General features: G+C 47.3%; 1 protein-coding gene across 2 annotated transcripts in view; it reads right to left on the reverse strand.

Moving 5' to 3' along the window:
* Positions 1-17,673, reverse strand: part of LOC124300509 (segmentation polarity homeobox protein engrailed-like) — a 38,193-nt gene extending 20,520 nt beyond the window's left edge. For both annotated transcript variants that reach the window (XM_046754702.1, XM_046754701.1), the window contains exon 1: positions 15,855-17,673. In XM_046754702.1, the coding sequence (XP_046610658.1) occupies positions 15,855-17,076 (1,222 nt within the window). In that variant the 5' untranslated portion in view covers positions 17,077-17,673. The remainder of the gene's footprint in view (positions 1-15,854) is intronic.
* Positions 17,674-19,959: the final 2,286 nt, after the last annotated feature.

Consider the following 19,959-nt stretch of genomic DNA (forward strand, 5'->3'; position numbering starts at 1 on the left):
TCTATTAATTTTTGTTTCAAATGCACCGTTTCAAAAAAATACGACATAATCGATTAATTGATTAATTTTTACCGATTCAATCGAGTCGTGTTAGATTATTTGTTTGAATTCGATTAATCAACGCGTCGATTATTTTTAGCTTGTTGTTAGCGGCCATGGGAACCATGAATAAATTTCAACAACCGAACGTTGCGTCAACCGGACTCAAAAAAATTATTCCAATAAATTATATTTTACGCATTATTCAAAAGTATTCTAGTCCTCTTCTCAAATGATCTATGCATGTATATGAGTACATTGCATTCAATTAAATAGTTTTGCAATCACCGAGTAATTACATTCGATTCATCTTGCAGTTGTTTTTCGTAAGACATATATTGTTCTCTGAGAATAATCGTTGGAAAATTGATTTCTCTTAAAGAAGAAGAAAAAGAAGAAGTATAAGCAGAATGTTCACCTGTGCCAACCGTTTGCAATTATCCTTAGTTTGCGCGCATAAGCGTCAACGATAAGTGCATGCAGCGGCAATGAATAAGTGAAAAATTAAGTTGACGCGAGTATTTTTGGCTCGTCAAAAGCGACCGGGTCACCGATGGTCGCGAGTAGGAAAGAAAGGGTCGGAGGATCGGGCGCAAAAACCGCTCGTCATATACCAACCCGTGTATCCGGAGAAGGTCGTACAGCTCAACCAGTCGTATGCCATTCACTGGAGAGAGAGAGAGAGAGCGATAGAGAAACAGAGAGGAGGGAGGGGGGTTTGAAAGGGAGGGAATGGCCCATAAAGGTGGAACTCAGCGGGACGCGCGCGACTGCAAAATAAATTAATGGTCGCGTAAGAAGAAGAATGGCCTAGCTATCTTATTATTTTTATATTAGAGAAGACTATAATACGGGCTATACGCGCATGGCTCATAGCGAAGAGCGCAGAGCGCAGATCGCTTGAGCGGTGCGCTAATAACGCTAGATTAAAACCCCATAATTTATGTCTAGTTTCTGGTAAACGCCGACTATCATGTCACGCAGCTACCATCCAGCCTACTATAGGCACCTTCTGAGTTATCGCCCCTTCCCAACGAGACGTGAGTTACGATCCGGTCTCTTGTCTCGCTCTATGGACCAACCTCTGTATACGACAACAAACCGATCGCCAGACCGCGTCTCACCGTAATATAATTATTATTTATCACCATGCGTCGTCTTGTTGGGACATTGCGGTGAGGCCCTCGGTTTCCGCTTGCAATTTTATTTTTTCTTTTTTTTTTTTTTTTTTACTTTAATCTTTACTCCCCCCCCCCCGTCAAACTGTTATTTCTTATCAAAAACATGCGAGATTGTACGACGAGTATGACAATAATTCCCTCAGTTGTATAATAAATTCATTTTCTTTTTTTCGACGAAAAATATCCATCGACAAATTTTCACCCGTAACGAAAGGAGAGGAAGAAAAATATGTGTCACCGAGAATGGTGAAAAACGTCTTGGGGTATTAGTTTTTATGGGTATATAAAAAAAAATTGTCCTCCTCGTTTATACGTGGGACGTGTGCAGGCTTGTATGTGTTCGTCGACGATTGAAATACACGCGTATCACTCGTCGTCCTGGTCGTCTAGCGTGCAACGCCGGTCGTTACTGCGACTGGGACTGCTGCGGTTGGTTCGAGTGAGTTTGGAAATCATTTAACCGACTCCGTAGTACCCTTACCCGCAGCTCTTGGTGCATGCAAACAAACAAACGCCACTGCGGACTGCGCCGGCGGATAAGTTACGGAGAGGCGTCGGCGGTTACGGAGTGAATAACGTGGAAACCAGATGTCCAACTCCATTGAATTGCTCGTTTCATGCCCAGACGACGCACAGACGCTACCAAAGACGCTCGATCCTGACGCCGGGACGCCCGGAAGGCTAGGCGGTGCGGTTTTCCAAGCAGGATGATGACAGCCCCGTTGACCGCTTCCCGGTCTTCCGGGTCAGCTGCTCTCTGGCTCTCTTCCTCCTAGTCGGGGTTCCTACGGGAGGGCGAACAGGTGGAGGAAGGACTTCAGGCGCCACCCGCGCAACGCGGAATTAGCCACGTTGACATTCGGGACGTTGGGATTTAAATTTATGTCGAACAGGAGCTCGGCTCACCTGTTCTCTTCTATTCTGTTTGCCCGCCTTCTTTCCAAATTAGGGACTCGGCGTTCAGCTATGGACGATCAAGCGGATGCGGAATTGAATTATTAACTATGGGATAGACTGGCTTGCGACTGCTGTTTGACAAATGTGTCTAACTATGTGTAAATAAAAAAAACGTCCTGAAAAGTTGTAGGGAATTGTTACTTCTCAGCTGTAAGGCTTGAGGATGTTGGACAGTTGACGAAAATCAGTACGTTTTTTGCTCCAACTATAACTGGATGTGTATTAAGTGTCTAACTATCCATTATACATCCTGAAGAATTAAGGACTTATTACTTCTTAGCTATAAAGTATGATCGATTTTTCATTTATCACTGTTTGAAAATGGTGAAATATTTATTTATTTATTTATTTTCGCATTACTAAAGCAAAGATCGCAGCTTTCGAATGTAATACCTACTTTGATAAAAATTTGACGTGATGAGCATCTCGTAATGAAATTATAAAAAACAAGTCCTGATTCTCGACTGTACAACCTCCTTAATCTAATAAAACATGCGGACTGATTCTGGTAGGTACCAAGAAAAATTGGTTCTTTTACGTGATCTACAATCTGTGAAGAAACAGGCCTGCACCTATAAGCTATCCGCATCTTCGTCGTCTTTGGGTTATTTGAATAAACGAGCTCGGCGATCGAGCTAGTTGATCCGGGAACAGGAGCCCGCGAGTATTTGTATCCGGTATCTTGCCCAGATCTAATGATCGAGGTCGTCGCGTGTTCCGTATACCCGGTAAAATAGAGAGAGAGAGAGAGAGAGAGAAATAAGAAGAAAAAAAAAAAAACATGGAAAAACCCGAGGTATAAGAAAGCAGGAACACGAAGAAGGAGGAAAAAACATTCGGCCGCGATCCTGAGGTCGTGCCGGAGAGACCGATGATCGAGGGAAGACGACGAAAGTCGTTGGGTTCGTTAGCTCGGATGGGTCCTACGGCTAGGATCATGCGTCTCGAGCACTTAAAGTCGGCCCTCTCGAGTCCTGCGTTGTTATTACGGATCCAAAGTCGGCATCGACATCGTCGTCAGTAATAATTTGTTACGACATAGTAACGATCATTATCATATCGCCGGCAATAAAGTAATAAAACCGTAGCTGTTGACTGTACTTTAATTAATTCGTCGGGTTGTAAAAATTTTGAGTTACGGCAGGTGGCCAACGACGACGACCAGTGGCCCACAAAAATTTACAATACGGTTTTACAAGGTATAACAATTACGGCTCATCATCCTACGGATCAAATTAATAAACGATCCTAGTATCGCGATATTCGAGCAACGCTCTCAATCAATTTTATATATTATATATCGGCTCTTTCGCTACGAATCCACGTACAAAAACGAGCCCCGAGTTTTGCCAATTATCGCTCGTTCTAATCGCAAATAAAGACGCTTTTAATCTATCCTCTTACCGCGATTCTCTAAGAGCAAGAAATAGAACGATCGTATCATTAGCGTATTTTTTCAGTGGATCCTAAAAACAGCGATATTGAAGTGATATTCCAAGGTAATCACGCTCAATTCTTCGGTGAAGTTGTGAAATTTCTCCACACCGGTTTTACCAAAATTACATTCGTAAAATCCACTCTGGTATCACCGAAATATCACTAATAAGTGTTGTTTTTTTTTTATAATCAATTATTTCCCCATTATTTAATTTCAGTAGAAAAAAAAAAAAAAAAACAATTACAGTTATAATAATAATGACAATAATTTTGCAACGACCGTTGCGTGGTTGAGAAAAAATTTAATCGAAAATTCCTTCTCCTTTGAGCGAATGTATAATTCTGACGGTTGAATACCGTCTAATGAAACGAACGTAGCCGAGGCTCGTAGAGGAGTCTCTATATTCTCTCTGCTCGGCTCCATTCATGCATTCATGAAGTCGTACTGCATTATACGCGTACGTCTGCGGCCGCATGCATCGTGCATATAACCGTAAATATGTACATACGTACGTACGTATACGTTATCTATCTGTAATTGAATGAAACTCGCGGCACTCCCTGCGCCGGCTGCATGGGGCAGATAACAAGGCGACGAAGTCTTCCTCGCGCTTCAGGGATATTTATGTTTGTCAATTCATTATGTCGATCAATTCCTGAATGGAGTTTGGCGTTCGCGAAAAATTGCGGCGAACAGGTTTGCACTTGTCGGATGGCGAATACCGTCTGAATCGGTTCGTCCGATTTGGAAATACACCTGATCGAATCTGAACTTTATACGTTTATTTTCGAAGTGGATTTTGAAACAAAGATATAGGAATTTCAAATCGTTATACGATTTTTTTTTATCTTCGTCGTGGATGAGGTTTGATAAAAACACTGAATATCTCGATGCTAGATTTTGCAGTAGCTGATTGAACGCTGAGTAAATTGGGGAAAATTTTTTTTTGTCAACATCTTGTGAAACCGTCTCGCAGTAAAAACTTTGAGTTTTGAGTAGTAGTGTGAAAAGTTGAGTTACGATAATTTTCGACAAAATAACGAGTATTCGACAAAATTACACTTTTTTCGAGAACAAATCCTTGCAAGTGGTTTTGTTCAAAAGTATGTAAGTAAGGCACGTTAAGACATGATTACGCAGTTTTTCGTGTTTATTATTATTTTTTTTTTATTGAGAAAAATACATTTTCCATTTCTCGTTATGAGAAAAATTTTCCAGTTGGATTGGTTAAAAAAAATGTTATGTTCTTGTGGGTGAAACTGCCAAATCGTCCCTTGACGTGCCTTACTTTGGAGGTTGCTTTCACTCCGGCAGAGTGTTCAATGGTAGATAAGAAGAAAGAAAAAAAATACATCACGCTTAGTTTTTAATCTACTTTAACATATTACGAAAGATATCAAATCGGAGTTATCGACCTGGGATACTTTCCTTGTAAGTGTCGAAAAACTGTCTTGAAGCAGAAGCCCAACAAACTTTGTGTAGATACATCTCGGTTAAACCGGCCTTCGACAGTCGCTGAGGACCATCAACAAGCATTTGTAAAAATGTTAATTTCACCCCTCACATGATCAGTGATCTGTGAAAAATCGTACTACTCGATCGAAAAAAAACAGAAAAGAAACAGTGGGATATATTCCGCAGCGAGGGTTTCGAAGCAGGCGCTTGGTGGTTCGACTAACCGTTTGAAAAATAGCCCCACGATGATTTTTGACAAAGTAACGAGGATTTGAAAAAAACCTGACGGGCCAAAGAGCGAGAGAGAGAGAGAGAGAGAGAGAGAGAGATGAAAAAAATGGTAATTTCAGCCTGTGAGCGAAGGTATAGATCCCGGGTAAAAGAGTTGGGGGGGCGGCCGGGGGGTCCCCTCGAGCGGATCACATGAGTCACACTAAAGGGCACATTAAACATCGAGTCGCTAGCGTTGGTTAGGCACCGGGCGGAATTCGTCGGCTAGATTGAGAGATATTCCGACGTCTCGACGGTGTTGGTGTCTTCGTACAGACGGGGCCTCCTCATGTGTTGGGATGAGAAAGGCGCGGGGTGGGGGAGTTCGAGTTTTTGTACAGAGGGCAGCCCACTGCGTGCGGTCCTCCGGCGGATGGACCACCCAAGAAGACCCGGCTTATACTTATAGCTGTTATACTCGCTTCTCTGTATATCACCGAACGATCCTCATGCTGCCGTTGTCGGTGATGCGGCTGATGCCCGGCGATCCACCGACAGACACTCTCATGAATGGACACCGTCCGACCGACGGAATTACCGAATTACCGAATTACCGAATTACCGAATGACAGATCCACCCCAATATCCCGACCTCAGCGAACGACCTTCTTGCCTCCTTCCCTTCTACTTGTTCTACTTCTTCTTCCTTTATTTGAGGTGGTATTTTTACAGCTCGGTTTCCACGTACGCCGGGCGACAGGCTTATCAATTTTTATTCATTCCAAGTAGCCGAACCCGGAAAAGAGTAGCCAACGTGATGGTCCATCACTGGTGGAAAAACGTGACGCGCTTGGACTGCTGACAAATTCAAAAGAGCCTTTGACAGATTGAGCTATTCCGACACGACTTGACGACCTCGAGTGACCCGAGGTCGTTACGACTCTGCAACTTTGCACCATGATATCGGACGAAGTCGAGGCTAGCAGCCAAAGTTGGTAGCAGAACCTTTTAAATTTTTTGGAATGAAAAAAATACAATTCAGTTTCATCCTCGTAATTTTGTACAAGTATTAGGACCTCAAAGTATTTCACAATATTCTGATTTTCGGACTTCGCTACCTTATAAGAACGGACGTAAGAACGTTAGGCTGCTAGCTTCAGCCTCGTCGATCTCGAATGACCTCGAGTTACTTAACTTCGCCTAGACTTTGCTACTTTTTTCAACATTGCATGATCGCAGTTGCCTCAAAGTGATTCGAAAGGGAATCACACAGGTGACTGCGTAAACGTATGAGAGTGAAAGATGGGTGGGAAATTACATACACGGCGTGTAGTGTGCAGTTCCAGAGAAGAAGAGCGAGGGGGGCAAAAGTGCAGTGAACGCGTTCGCGGTGAAACGGCCGTGTCATAAATCCCTATCGCTAGTTTTCCAAAGATAGTATACGTATATGCATTGTGCAGAGTACGAACCCCGGGCAGCGAGAGTTGCAACGCTCATTCGCGCGAGTGAATTATTGAGCAGTTAATAATCCTCAGCGGGTTATTCCTCAGTCAGACTCCTCCAGACGAGCCATCAGCTAAACACCCCGCTCATTCATTCGGCAAATGTGTGTATGCGCGAACCTAGCGTTGCATGCACGTTTAAGTACCTTACCTTCTTCCGAACGACAATGCCAACGGGAACAACGAAGTTTTTTTTTTTTTTTTTTATTCATTTTAATATTGCTCCTACAGCCGGCCGTTCTTCGAACTTTCCTCTTCTTCTTCTTCTCCACTTTTTTTTTCTTCTCCTTCTTCTTCTTATTCCTGTTATTCTTCTTGCTACTCGCTCCGTAGCGCGTGGGCGGTGGCTAACGATCTCGAAAGAGTTTGGCAAACGGGAATTAGCCCTAACCGCGGCTCGGCTAATCGATTAATCGATAATACCGCCATTAGGGATATCATAACGTGATCGGTATTATTATCCCATTAGCGGGTACGTGTTCCGTGCAGCCGCAACTCGGGCCTCGTTCGAATGGCGTAACGAGGGAGGAAGAAGGGGTTAAGAGACGTTGTTCCGCGTCCTTTGAATGGAGCCTTTTGTACGCGTTCCACCAGCCAGCTAGAAGGGCGGGAATTATCGGGTGGTCCTTGGACATAAACGGAAGGCCACAAAGACAGTGCATGTGAATCAGAGTGAAATTAGCCTCGGAGTTGGTTCGTTCAGCTTGGTGGGGATCGCGAAAATTGCCGGTTTCATTCAACTGTCAGTCCCGGATCGGTTCCATTCGGTCCGGCTCAAGATGGACAGGGTATACTTGCGGCTTCGTGGTGTCGGAGGAGGCCGGTTTCATCGACGCGGAGGAACCGCTCAGGGCTTCACTCGGCCTAATAAGAACTCTGAAAACTCGGAGCTGGGTCCGGATGACACGGCAGGACCCATTCACCGAACCAACGGTACCTACGTGACCCCCGATTGCGAAATTGAGGGAGAAATCGATTCGATTGATGGCCTGATCAAAGGATTGGTTGATTGAAAAGTTTCCTTCGGTTTAATAACGTCCTCGCACAACGCACGTGGAGAAGAAGCAGGGACGGGTCTCTTTGCCTATGTCCGTGCGCAGCGACACGGGTTATAAAACTATAAAACTGACGATCTTTAATGGGACTGCTGCTTCAAAGACAGGGGGGACTTGTGACAGGATTGACGAAGTCGTATCGGATGCATCTGAAAAACGCCTCGTTGTTTCATGAACGACGTACGTTACCGCCCTGAAGCTGAAACAGCACTTGTTCTCTCCTGTCCTACGACCTCGTGGACCAACAACCGGCAATTGGTATCCAGAGGCGGGGGACCAGTTTTAGTTATTACCAGGGTATGGACACTCTACCATTTCACGGACGAATTGTTCGTCGGGCTTGGCCCAAACTGTAGCCAGCATAATAACGGTTTCTACCAACGATATTGTAGAATATTTCATACTATCACTAAAATAGTTGGTAATCCATTATTTGTGGCGACCTCTGCCGATTAATAACAGTTTTACCGAAGCCCCCCTTATCTTGAAAGAAGGCACCAGAAGGAGAATTTTCTGTATACTTTTGTCCAATTGGTGTGGTATCGCTTTGGTCCAAACCTTTTGAATAGCGCGTGGAGGGGAGTAGCGAGTGTTCATATCCTGGTTATTACCCTAGCGGCCACTCACTATCCGACTTCTCTCGATCTACGCTCTTCCTTCAGGTACTCCACTCCTGCACGAGCCGACTGAGACCCGAAGACGCGTCGTGCAACCGAAGCGTGTTGAGATAACCGAAATTAGAAAACGCTCAGCTCTTGTTGTTTCTATGCCGGTACAAGGAAAGGGCGTGATTCGATGCACGTCGGTTCACCTGCTCTTCAAGAGTATAACCTTGCGGGAGATGCGCTGGAAAAAAAGCACTCGGTCAAGACCCGGATCTGCATGATTCAATCCCAAACTAGTTCGTCTCCTGATTACGTCTTGTACCTGCAGGTTATCTGGCAGGTGGCAATTTCTCAATCACCCGAAGAACACTTTGGCAAATTTCACTCCGAGACTGGACACCAGCTCCTCGATTTTATTCCTTACGCATGTTTGAGTCGCGGTTTATGAAATACAATATCGAAAGAAGAGAAGGAAGGAAGGAAGTGGGCGTAATAGCCGTACCGAACAAAGCTCGGTAATCCAGTTTGTGCCTGACGGTCTATACACGCCGGTTGAAGATGGGTGTTTGACCGCGAAAGTCAAGAGCTTAATCACAGGCTACCTGGACTGGATCACCGAGGCTGGAAGCCGCGCTCTTTATCTCTCCCTTCCATTCCGGCCTTCTCTTCCAGTCATTCAGGATGCACGGGCAGCTTGTACCTCCTCTTCGCGTTGCCTTGCCTTATGCTCCTTTTTCACCATCCAAGTGCATCTTGTGCGAAGAGTTTTGAACGACAATTTACTCGGCAACAAAGTCAGCTGCTGACAATATGAAACGTTGACTAGCGACCGTGTAACGTTCGCGTCCGTCTACTTATACCTGCCGGCCTGCAGCACGCGGGGTCTTGTATAATACGAGGAAAGGAAGGAAAGGTTTTGCCACACACCTTGACGCGGCGATCAGCCCGAGGCGAGTCTTCCCCTCTATCCGAGCCAGTCGGCGGTCTCGGCTTATTAAGGCTAATAATGTAGATTTACTAGCTAATTTCACGTATGAGGTGGACACTGTTCACATTGTATTGTTGTAATACGCGTATGGCGTTGCACGCATGCACGGTTCGACTATGGCGCATGCGGGTCTCCGGGGCCAGTCTGTGACTACGATTGTTCTGATAGTTATTACCGTTCATAAAGGCTGGATAATAAACGTTTTCAATAATTAAACATCTCCTCCCGGCGTAATAACGCGCCGCATCCCAACTCGAAACTCGTTCTAGGTACCCAAGTTTTCATCGTTAGTTCGTTGCGCGATCGCCTTCCATTACTTTCGTCTGTAATAAATTAACGAGCCATGGCCAAAGGGCGAATTAGGATAGTTCAGAGGTCCGGCTGGGTTTTGATTGCTGAAAACAAGAGTCCGAACATAAATTCGTCAATTGCGCAATATCAACAACCAGCTACGCTCGAATTGTCTCTCCGTTTAAACCATAATACCCACCACCACTCTGTCCGTTCTCTGTGGATTTGATTCACAGGCACAGCCGACGAGCCCGGGTCAACAAACCCGAAGGGGAAAAGAGACGGGAAAAAGAATTCCAGATACTCTAGGTCCTAAATTCTCTCCCCACACCTGGAGTCTCCGATCCTCGACGCCAGGGCTTCTGTCATAATATCCGTCCTCGCCTTTGCCCGGGTCACCACTCTGCACCACTCCTATGTCCGAACCGTTTTATGGCCCGACTCACGCGACCTGTCTCCAGTTGTCGCCAAGCCCCCCGAATGACCCTTGGGCTCCTGCGAGGCGACACTCGATCGTCACCGTGCTTCGATGTGTCTCAGGTGTTACTCAGTCCCGTGAAAAGCAGCCTGGGATGACGGTTTTTACCTTATGAGTCGATTTCCGAGCTTTCGGAGAGATCGGTTTGACATTTTTCGGGCTTAATCTTGGGTCGGTTGTAAGGTAAGCGTACCAGTTATTCACCCTGTCCCAATTATTGACCTTCTTCGGTTGTATCCGTTTGATTCTTGGTTCCAAGTTTACCGAAAAATACATTTGTAGTGTTTAACCCTCTAGTAATTCGTTTTAGTCATCAAAAAATTCTCGATTTGTCCCGTCAATTTATAATTTTGGAAAATGAAAGGGTCGATAATTGGGTCTAAGCGTGTCAATAACTGATAGACTTACCTTAGCGATCGCTCGTATAGTTGAGTACGAATTGCCCTTGTGGCCAGCTGTTGGCAGGTCTTCTTTGAACACTTTTCACGTTGAATTTCAAACGTGTTTAAAGGCATTGTCAGGAGAGTCCGATGAGTGTCGGATGAAAGGATGAACGACAATGAGGATTCTCGAGTTGTTTGAGTGGCTCGTGGCGGTGCGGAGACCACCGAGATGCGGCTGCTCAAGACGGGAGGACCCCATTCGAGACAATTCCGAGCATCTGCATCGAGGGCGGGACAATTAATGGAGAGTTAGAAGAAAAAGCTGATTCGGAGTTTTGGATATTCATTCGTGAAACCAGATTCACCCCTCGATTCGTTCGCCATTCGTGACGCGATAGGAAAATCGGGAGGGAAGAACAAGCGGCAACGTGACTCGCCCGGTTGATCCCTGCGGAAAATGCACACCCGGGAATTGAATTCCTGGCATAGTCGAAGCCGACGCCGACAGGGGATGTGACAGACCCGACGGAACGAAAAGGCGAGGGTGCGTCAGGGTGCACGCACCGACGACGATACGCATTCCGATCTTTTCGCGATTATTCGAAACGCGACACAGACGTCAAATATCTCCATTAGTTCATTTCTGTAACAGACATCCTCTTCTGTAGTCACATGTCGGGAATCAGGCTCGAGATGAGGAGAGGATCTCGGGACTCGGTAACACTTAATGATCGGTTTTACAACTTCTCGAACGATCCCCTGTACTTATCTCGAATCTTCATCACAAGTCTCTAATAGAGGCGTGATAAACGCGGACTTCTTCTGCACCGTCAGAATTATACGGGATAATCCGCGTGTTTATTCCAAGTCGTCGGTAATCATGTGTTGCAGTTTATATACTATGAATTCGTAGACTTGGTCGCGGACATTAAATTAACCGGTTCAATTAGTTCTTTGGAATCTTTCTACGATTCGCGATTTTTTAATGCCGACTTATCAAGATATGACACGATTTTTGTTCGGGTACATTTTTGATGGAATTCAATTGCCTATAATCGACACAAAATTCACATACTAACCAATATTTGAAGACGAGTAATTTATCACAGATAAAGTTGTTCTGAAAGCTCATAATTACTTTGAATTTGGAAATAGTGGTCCTGTTCCCAAACCCTGATGTATGTTAAACCGAAACCAGTATATCTCGTTAAAACGAGCTGAGTGGTTTATGTCGACTGGTGAGACGAGAGCGATACGCGGCATGAAGGAAGACACGCCCCTAAAACATCCCTAAGTTTGTCTATTTTGACAAGCTCGTCTACCGTCGTGATTTTATTATGAAAGAAGGGGGAGAGAAGCGCCGGCGCGCGGATGCCTATGGTGGCCATCAAAAGGGATTCATCCGCACGGCTTATGCAGTGGGTCGACTCGCACGTATGCAGACACATGGGGGTGGAGTAAAGTGCTTGTGTTGTTCTCTTTTTCCTCCTTTTTACCATTTTTTCACATACCTACGGCGGTAGTTGAGTAGCTGACTGGAAGCCGGTGACCGCGGGTGGTGAATTTACAAATATATAAATATCAGCCGAGGCAATCTAGTTGCCTGTCCGCTGCTCGATTTATTGACACTTTGAATAAAACGGGTATGCACACCCCTAAGTACGTACGTGCATGCAGCGTCCACAGAGCAGGTAACCACAACCTCGAGACCGGTGGCAGGGCGATTACTGATTACTTTGACATTTTCCAGCACCATAAGCCGTGCAGAGCCGCCATCGGCGATTTCTGCCGACGCGATAGCGATGAATATTCATCGGTACGGGGTAATTTCACAAGCACGAGGTTCTCATAACGGTCTCGTGTATGTCGGAATCGATTCGGAACTCTGAAAAATCTGACCTCATCCATAAGGATGTGGGTGATCGTTTCGCCCGATTATAAAACCCGCTGGAAGAGTGAATTCCGGCTGCTGCAGCAACCGTCGATGTTAACGACGGAGTTCGGGGCATAAATCATCCCTTCCCTCGGGGAGTGCTGCGGGGCTTATCTAATTCCCGGGGCCAACACCTAAAGCCGGAATCAATTTGTTGAGGCGGTGGAATTAGGGGCGCGAAGGGAACTGTTGGAAGATAATCGGGAGGAGAGAGAAAAGTGTTTAGGCACCGCAGCCAGCGGAAGAGGAGTCCGCGTTAAGGGAGATTAATTAATTATTATATTTCGGGTGCTCGTTCCCTCGACTCGTGGGCGACTCTCTCCTCCGTCTGCTTTCCTTTTTGCCGTGCTCTTCCTACACCTCCTCCTCCTCATTCTCATCCACGTCCTCGGCTGCTGATCATCGCTTCGTGGCATTGCCATCAACGTGTGCTCGGTGCGTACGCACCGTAAGATGCATACACGTAATTACACTCCACTCCGGACGTCGTATCGTAGTACGTTATCACTGTTGACAACCGACAATCGACCGCGAGCTCAACTTCCTCCTCCTCCACTCGGCCCGCATCTTTCTCTCCCTCTCTCTCTCGTTTCACTTCCACATCTACACATCTACACAGTCCAACTTTGGTATGACCGGTTCAATTCGTGCCTACGCTTGCTTAACAACTTTTACAATCGACTTCATTAGGTAATGCACAGATATCTTCACAGGCTTTTGGAAGAAGAAGAGCGTGAATCGAAGCTTCGTAATATTTTATCTCATTTCACTCACCCTGGAATCATCATTCTGTACACTGTAAAAAAAAAGTGCGGTGTGGACTTCTATACAATACTTTCCGGCGTCGATCCAATACAATTTGATTTCAATCCAACACTATTTGTCGTTCGGGTTCTGAGCTAACGAGGAAAATTTTTCCGCAGTAGTTCAAACCGGTCACTTTTGGTCAGTTTTAACACCGTTAATTTTTTACAGGATAACCTTTCTGACCACACATCAAGACCGTATTATATGATATCGAAATCGCTCATCTTGCCTAAGAGAACGTAGCTTTCTTCGAAATATTATCTTGCACCATAAGTAATTTTCCGTAATTATTAGAGACTCTGGGACTCGTGGATGATTCTTTCGAAACGGGAAGCCTGATTAAATCGTCGCACGGTGAAACTCACGCGGGTCGAGTTTTCGCACCTACTACAACCATCCGTCGTCTATCATATTCACGTTATCATCGCGTGACATGAATCAGGCACCTGGGTAGGTACAAGGAAGGCGCAGAATTCTCGCACCTGACGTACGTTCCCGTTCCCGAGGATATTTCGAGGCCTCAAAAGTGTTAATGAGAAAATCAACCTGTCAGAATTTGAGACCGAGGTTTTATGCGATATGGCCGAATTAGAATAGGCACCTCACATACCAGGTGTACACGGTGATCAATGCTTCGGATTTCTGTGGGTTCTTTTTCCTCCTTATTCTTTATCTCGGTTCCCCCCTTCAAATCACTGCACAGTCAGTGTAGGCGAAAATTCTGGTACGTGGCATTATTATACTTGACAGACTCCCGAGAGTGATTTATTCTCCCCGATTTCAGTCTCGGCTGCAGCCTAACCTTAAGGAACGGGGCCCAGTTCTGTCTTCGGGATAAATTCGTCACGTTCCGGAAACACGTACGATCCAATTTACACGCGTGATCCTGCCTGCTCTCGGTCTGACGTTGCGTCGACGACACGCGATTACTTACGCGTTATATTTCCTCCATTCAATTCCGAGTGTGTGTGTGTGTGTGCGTGTGTGTGCGCGCGCGTATTTATGCATGTATACGGCATACTCCGTAACACCGAATGCAGAAATAGCGTGAAATCGCGTGATACTACATAAGCGTCGGATAACGGAATCACGCCATTATTGTTATTACTAATATCTGTGAATTCTTTTTTTCCAATCCCGGATCTTTTGGTACTACAGTATTTGCCTCGCTCCGCCAGGCGTACTCCATCTCGTGATCAAATGTCGAAATCAAGGAGTTATATTCAGCTTCGAAAGGACTACCGTACCTACAACACAACGACTGATGCTTTATTCGAAAGCTCGGTATAACTCGTGTGTCATCGTGGTCGTTTACTACAACGGGAATTGATGTAGCGGGAGAAAAAGTGGTTTCATTTTGGTCGTACGGTAGTTTGATTAATTTTCATCGTATACAATGCACATTATGTATTCAATTTTGATGAGGAGAATAAGAAAAATAGGAAATCGAGACATTACGAGCCGACTTAGGTGGGTTATATAGGTACATGTCGTCCAGGTTCGAGTCGACACGCCGCACGCACAACTCGACGTTGGCACATAGTTTGTGTAATTTGTAAGCCGGACCTGCATGGCTGCGGCTTGTGTATGTGCGTAATACGCGGTATATGCCAACAGGCGCGATTACATCTCCTCTCGACATGGCAGCCCGTTTGTAATTACAACTAATTTCACGTTAATGACCCGCCACCATCGTCACCCGACTCCTGGCATTCAGGGTAATTAAACGCGTGTGCGCCTACTTACTAACTATAAGTGCGGACTGAACATTTTTCGGGTATGTATACATATACACACAGCCACGCGTGTTTGTTCGAGGAGTGCAGAATAACATTGACCGTCGTCTGTGCAATTTCGACTCGCTTGTGAAAAACTATTTCTCTCATGCTGTACGTGATCTCGAAATAATGAGTGTTTACTCTCCGAGCCGGCGGCGGCTGCATCCCTCCGTGAAGAAGTCACAAGAATTTTGACATCCCGTGCACATCACAGGTGTTTAGAATATTATGCGCCTGTCTGACGTCGTTCGAATTCCATCGTTGTCTCGTGCAGCCGGGCTGCATTTCAATCGGCAACAGACAATAATGATCATCGAACGACGTGATAACCCAAATCGCATATACATATATATACTTAGAACCGATAAATATTTTGTGAATAACAAAAATAATAAGAAGCCACGGCGAAGAATGTGGGCGTGAATAAATAACGGATGATACTGTTCAATTAAAACGTGACTTTATACGTCTCGTGTATAATACCCGTACCTATACGTCAGTAGGGACTTTGTCATCGCATCGTAATGAATAAACGTGGACGTGTCTAATGCCTCTGGCTCTACATTCGTGACTTCGGCATATTATGTACCTATAATAAGATTTATGGCGCCCGAGGGACGCGGGACTCCGAGTAATGGACCCCGGCGGGCTGCAGGGCGGACGTTAGGTTTGAGAATCGAAAGGCCTGTCCGATCCGACATCCATGCCCAATAACGACACTCAAACAACTTTTGAACCGCGTGTATCAACTCACCGGAAGAAGGCCTGTCCGAGTATCTCGTGCAGTAGACCCAGGCCGGCCAGAGAATCTGCTTTCCGGGATCGTTGCTCCCCGTGGTGGCGCCGGGGCTGGGAGGTACTCCGGATGACTTGGTGGTAGCGCCGGGAGAAGCGCCGGTGGTCGAGGGCTCGCTCCTCTCCGATGACTCGGACGAGGACTCGAGGAAGTCTTTGGTGAGGTCGATGGGTCGTTGGAGGGTTTTCTTGGGCCTGGACTTCTTCAGGGAAATGGGGTCGGTGATCCTGCGGCCAAAATCGGCCTTGAGGATATTGTCTATGCTGAACTTTAGGCTGCCCTGATGCTGCAGGTTATTGTTGTTGTTGTTGTTATTGTTGTTGTTATTGTTGTTGTTGTTCCCCGAAGGTGCGGTCCGCGCCATTTCCTCTCGGGGCGAAAGGGGGCTGACTTCTCTGGGGGGTGGCGAGGCCTGAAGAAGCTTGCTGACCGGGAGCCGATGGGGACCGAGGTGGTGGTGGGCTGCGGCAACGCCGACGTGCTGGAGGCCCTGGGGGTGAGGAGGCTGGAGGTGCTGGGGCCCCTGGAGAATACCGGGGGGCCCGTGAATCGCGGGGACCGGGGACTGCAACCCGCCGACAGAAAGCGGCCGGCCAACCGTCGGCGGCGAGAGGGAGAGCCGGGTTACGAGGGGCATGGTGATCGGGGCCCGGTGGTAACCGACGACGTGCTCGTGGCACCCCGGCATCCTCGAGCCCGCGTAATCCTGGATGCCGATTTGGTGGCCCGTCTGCGTCAGCGCCGAGAGCGACGGACCGAACCGCGGGTGCTGCGTCGACGGATCCTGGGCCTCTCCACGACCCGGCGACGATGCCGCTACGCTCGAAGACGCCGGAGACCGCGCTGACGCCCCCGGGGATGGTGGACCCTGGCCATAGCCGGGACTTGGGGCCCGGCTGCAGCGAAGCTGCGGGTGCACGTTGTAGTAGAGACTCGTTGAGGAGGCTGGCGAACCCGGGGGCGAGGACGTCATCGAGGTCCTCGTGTTGCTCGTGTCCTCGCGAAGCTCGTCGTCCGCTCCCTGCAGACTGGACGACACCGCTGCCGCCGTCGCCGGCGTCGACTCGCTGCCGACGCTCAGCACCTCGCTCGTGTCACTCTCGCAGTCGCTGACAACGTCTCCGTCCCGCAGATGGCGAAGCCGCCGGTCCGGCGACCCTGAATCGGCCACGCCGGACATCGTCTTCGGGGTCGGAAACTCGTTGCTTACCACCTCAGGGGTGAGGTCAGACCGTCGACAACCGTGTTTTCATCCTCGCGAAGACCGTTCGACTTCTCTTGGACGTGCAGTCGCAGCGCAGCACTTGTACTCTGAATTGAATTTGGTCGACCTGACCATCGGTTACATTATGAGGCCCCGTTTCCCGAGCAGGCCTTATATTTTCACCCGTTGTCGCACGGCGACACCCTCAGTCCTCGAGGTGGGACCGCTTCACCGGTTCCATCGCGGAACCCCGTTTCATCAAGTCTTGGTATAATCGTCGCAAGTTCATCAACCGACACTTCACTTAACACTTGAGGAACATTGTTTCGAATATGATTTAGGTATATTACACACCGCACTCGGTGCCGCGATTCAATTAGTCAAAGACCTCGCGGTGCCGTCGAGAGTCTCTTTTTCATGCTTTATTAGGGTGTCTCACTGAACGGTGGATAGGGTCTTCAGGATCACTGACGGGGAGCACGCGCGATATTCTACGGAACGTCGGTCAACGTCGTTTTCAGCACAGCATCGGTGTCGTGCCGAACCGGAGGGCACCTAGTTGATCTCTTGGTTGCCGAGGCGCGTCTGCTGCCGGACGGTTGACGAGGGCCGTCGGGGGGCGTTTCAGGGCGGCTTCAACACCGTCGACACCCACCGTCACCTCGCCACGCCTCGCCATCTGCCGAGTTAACCGAGAGCCCGTGTCAGACGTCGAAACAGCCACCAAGCACCGCCTCTTTCGCTCCCTCCGCTACTCAAATTTCCATCTCTACGCCACCTCAACTCTCCCACTTATTGGCTGCTCGACGGTTCCACACATCCAAATCCACATCCACGTCCTCGTTCGAATCAACGGCAGGCTTCTATACGGAGTCCGCGACTCTACTGAGATCCGAAAACCAAGGTGGAATGAGATTTGAGCTTGGACCATTCAATTTTGGCTCCAAGTTTTCTTTTTCTTAAGGATACTCAGGGTGCGTTTGGATTACGGACAAAATCTAGTCACAGGGTCGCTATGCGGTTACATTATAAAAATACGTCATTTTTCAGAGCAGAAATCCGTGAATTTTGGTGGTACCAATGCTGCAGAATTACTTATCCCATGTGTTGATCATTATTGGTCTTTTGGCCACTGGCGATTGATCAATCGCAGATGATAATGTGGCCTTATGGAAGGACCACAACAGCCGTCACTCAACAGAATTAAGTAGCTGTCGTGTGGTTTCAATGTTGAGAAGATGGTCCAACAATTTCTGTGAAGTTCGGAATCGTACATTATTCTTCAGAAATTGTGCCGTCGTGATTCGATTGGAGAACATCTGGATGAAAGAAATTTTTTGAAACCAGATCACTCAAAGTCGGCTTGAAACCATACGTGACCACCGAGTCACGTACACTTTTAGAAACTCATCGTTTGTTAACTTTTCTAGTCTCATTGTCAGTCAATTAGCTTATCAGTTACTTTCTCGACGAGATCAGAGGTCGTTGCTAAAGTGTGGAATCAATTCACGTCTCCGAGTCTGCAGAAGCCCCTGATGAGAAATCAATGCTCCTCTCATTAGTATCTTGACGATGCTGATCCGACGGTAACGCGGGACGGAATTGAAGCCGATAACTGTTTGGTCTTGAACATAAGAACGTGGAATATCGGGGCCTGACGAGTGCAGCGGAAGCTTATCATGTGATGGAACAGATTGATGGTTTCGAGATCGAAATAGCGTAGGATGGGAAATGAGAGGATATGCATGCAAGAAATCGTAGATGGAGGCATATTCAACATCCGCGGTTATTTATTAACGAGGTTACGAATCTCTGTATAATTATACAATTATCGCATAACGCACCAATTCGAGATGCGCTTGTGTGTCCACCGATGGACCCGTAAACGTCGTCGAGGCCGAGGACTGACAAGTGGGAATTGCATATCTCGGGACGGTGTGCGAGGGTATGGCTGCCCTTAGGAGGTGCAGCGCAGAGTATCACCGACGCCGCATAACGGCGATAGAGAAAATTGCGAGTCATTAAATGAGGCTTATCTGGAAATATGTGCTTCACGCCCCGAGCCGCAAGGAGTTTGGATCGCTAGTCGAGTTGCCGCCGCTAGCCAACCGCCATCAAGGAACTCTCGCACCCCTGCTGTTACCAAATTGACCCCTTCTTTGCCATGCTAATGCGAGTGGATACAATAACTCACCTCAAAACGAAGAGAGGCAGACTACGGCGTTTATTGCTCGTCTCGCACTTCCACGGTACATCGAATTCGACGTGCTTCATGCTTTACGTACTCTGTTGAAAATAGCTCTGCGGTCCAGACGCTCGGCTTGGCATTGATCGGTCTCGGCTGATGGACGATAATGCGGAAATGATTTTGAGAAAAAGTACTGTGGTAACTCTTCGTCCTTAACATCGGATATTCGTTACAAAATCAGTTGCTGAACAGTGCGAAAAACCATCTGAAATGAGGTCTCGTCTCGTCTCTTGTATAACAGATTGCGCAAAGGAATTGCGAGGACACCGAGTTTCCACCCTCTTACCGAGGGTGTTCGAAAGTGCCAGACACACCTATCCGCTGCCCGGAACCGTCGCTGCGGTTCAATTGAGAGAGTATCGATCCTCCTGACGAGGAGAGCCTGAGGTCTGCGGGCGTCGCAGAAAACTCGGAGCACTTCGTTCCGACGCTAAAACCGCGGTTCGTACCCTCTCCTCTTTGTCTTCTGGCCACTTGTTCGACTTGAAAATCGGCGCACAAGGTCGTTACGAGTTCTTCGATTCCGTCTCATCCTACATGAGTCAAAGTACGCAGACTTGATACCGAACGAGGTATTGGTGCTACATTCAACCACAAATCCAAGAGCGTTA

Source organism: Neodiprion virginianus, chromosome 3, assembly GCF_021901495.1.
Source record: "Neodiprion virginianus isolate iyNeoVirg1 chromosome 3, iyNeoVirg1.1, whole genome shotgun sequence".
Classification (NCBI taxonomy): Eukaryota; Metazoa; Arthropoda; class Insecta; order Hymenoptera; family Diprionidae; genus Neodiprion; species Neodiprion virginianus.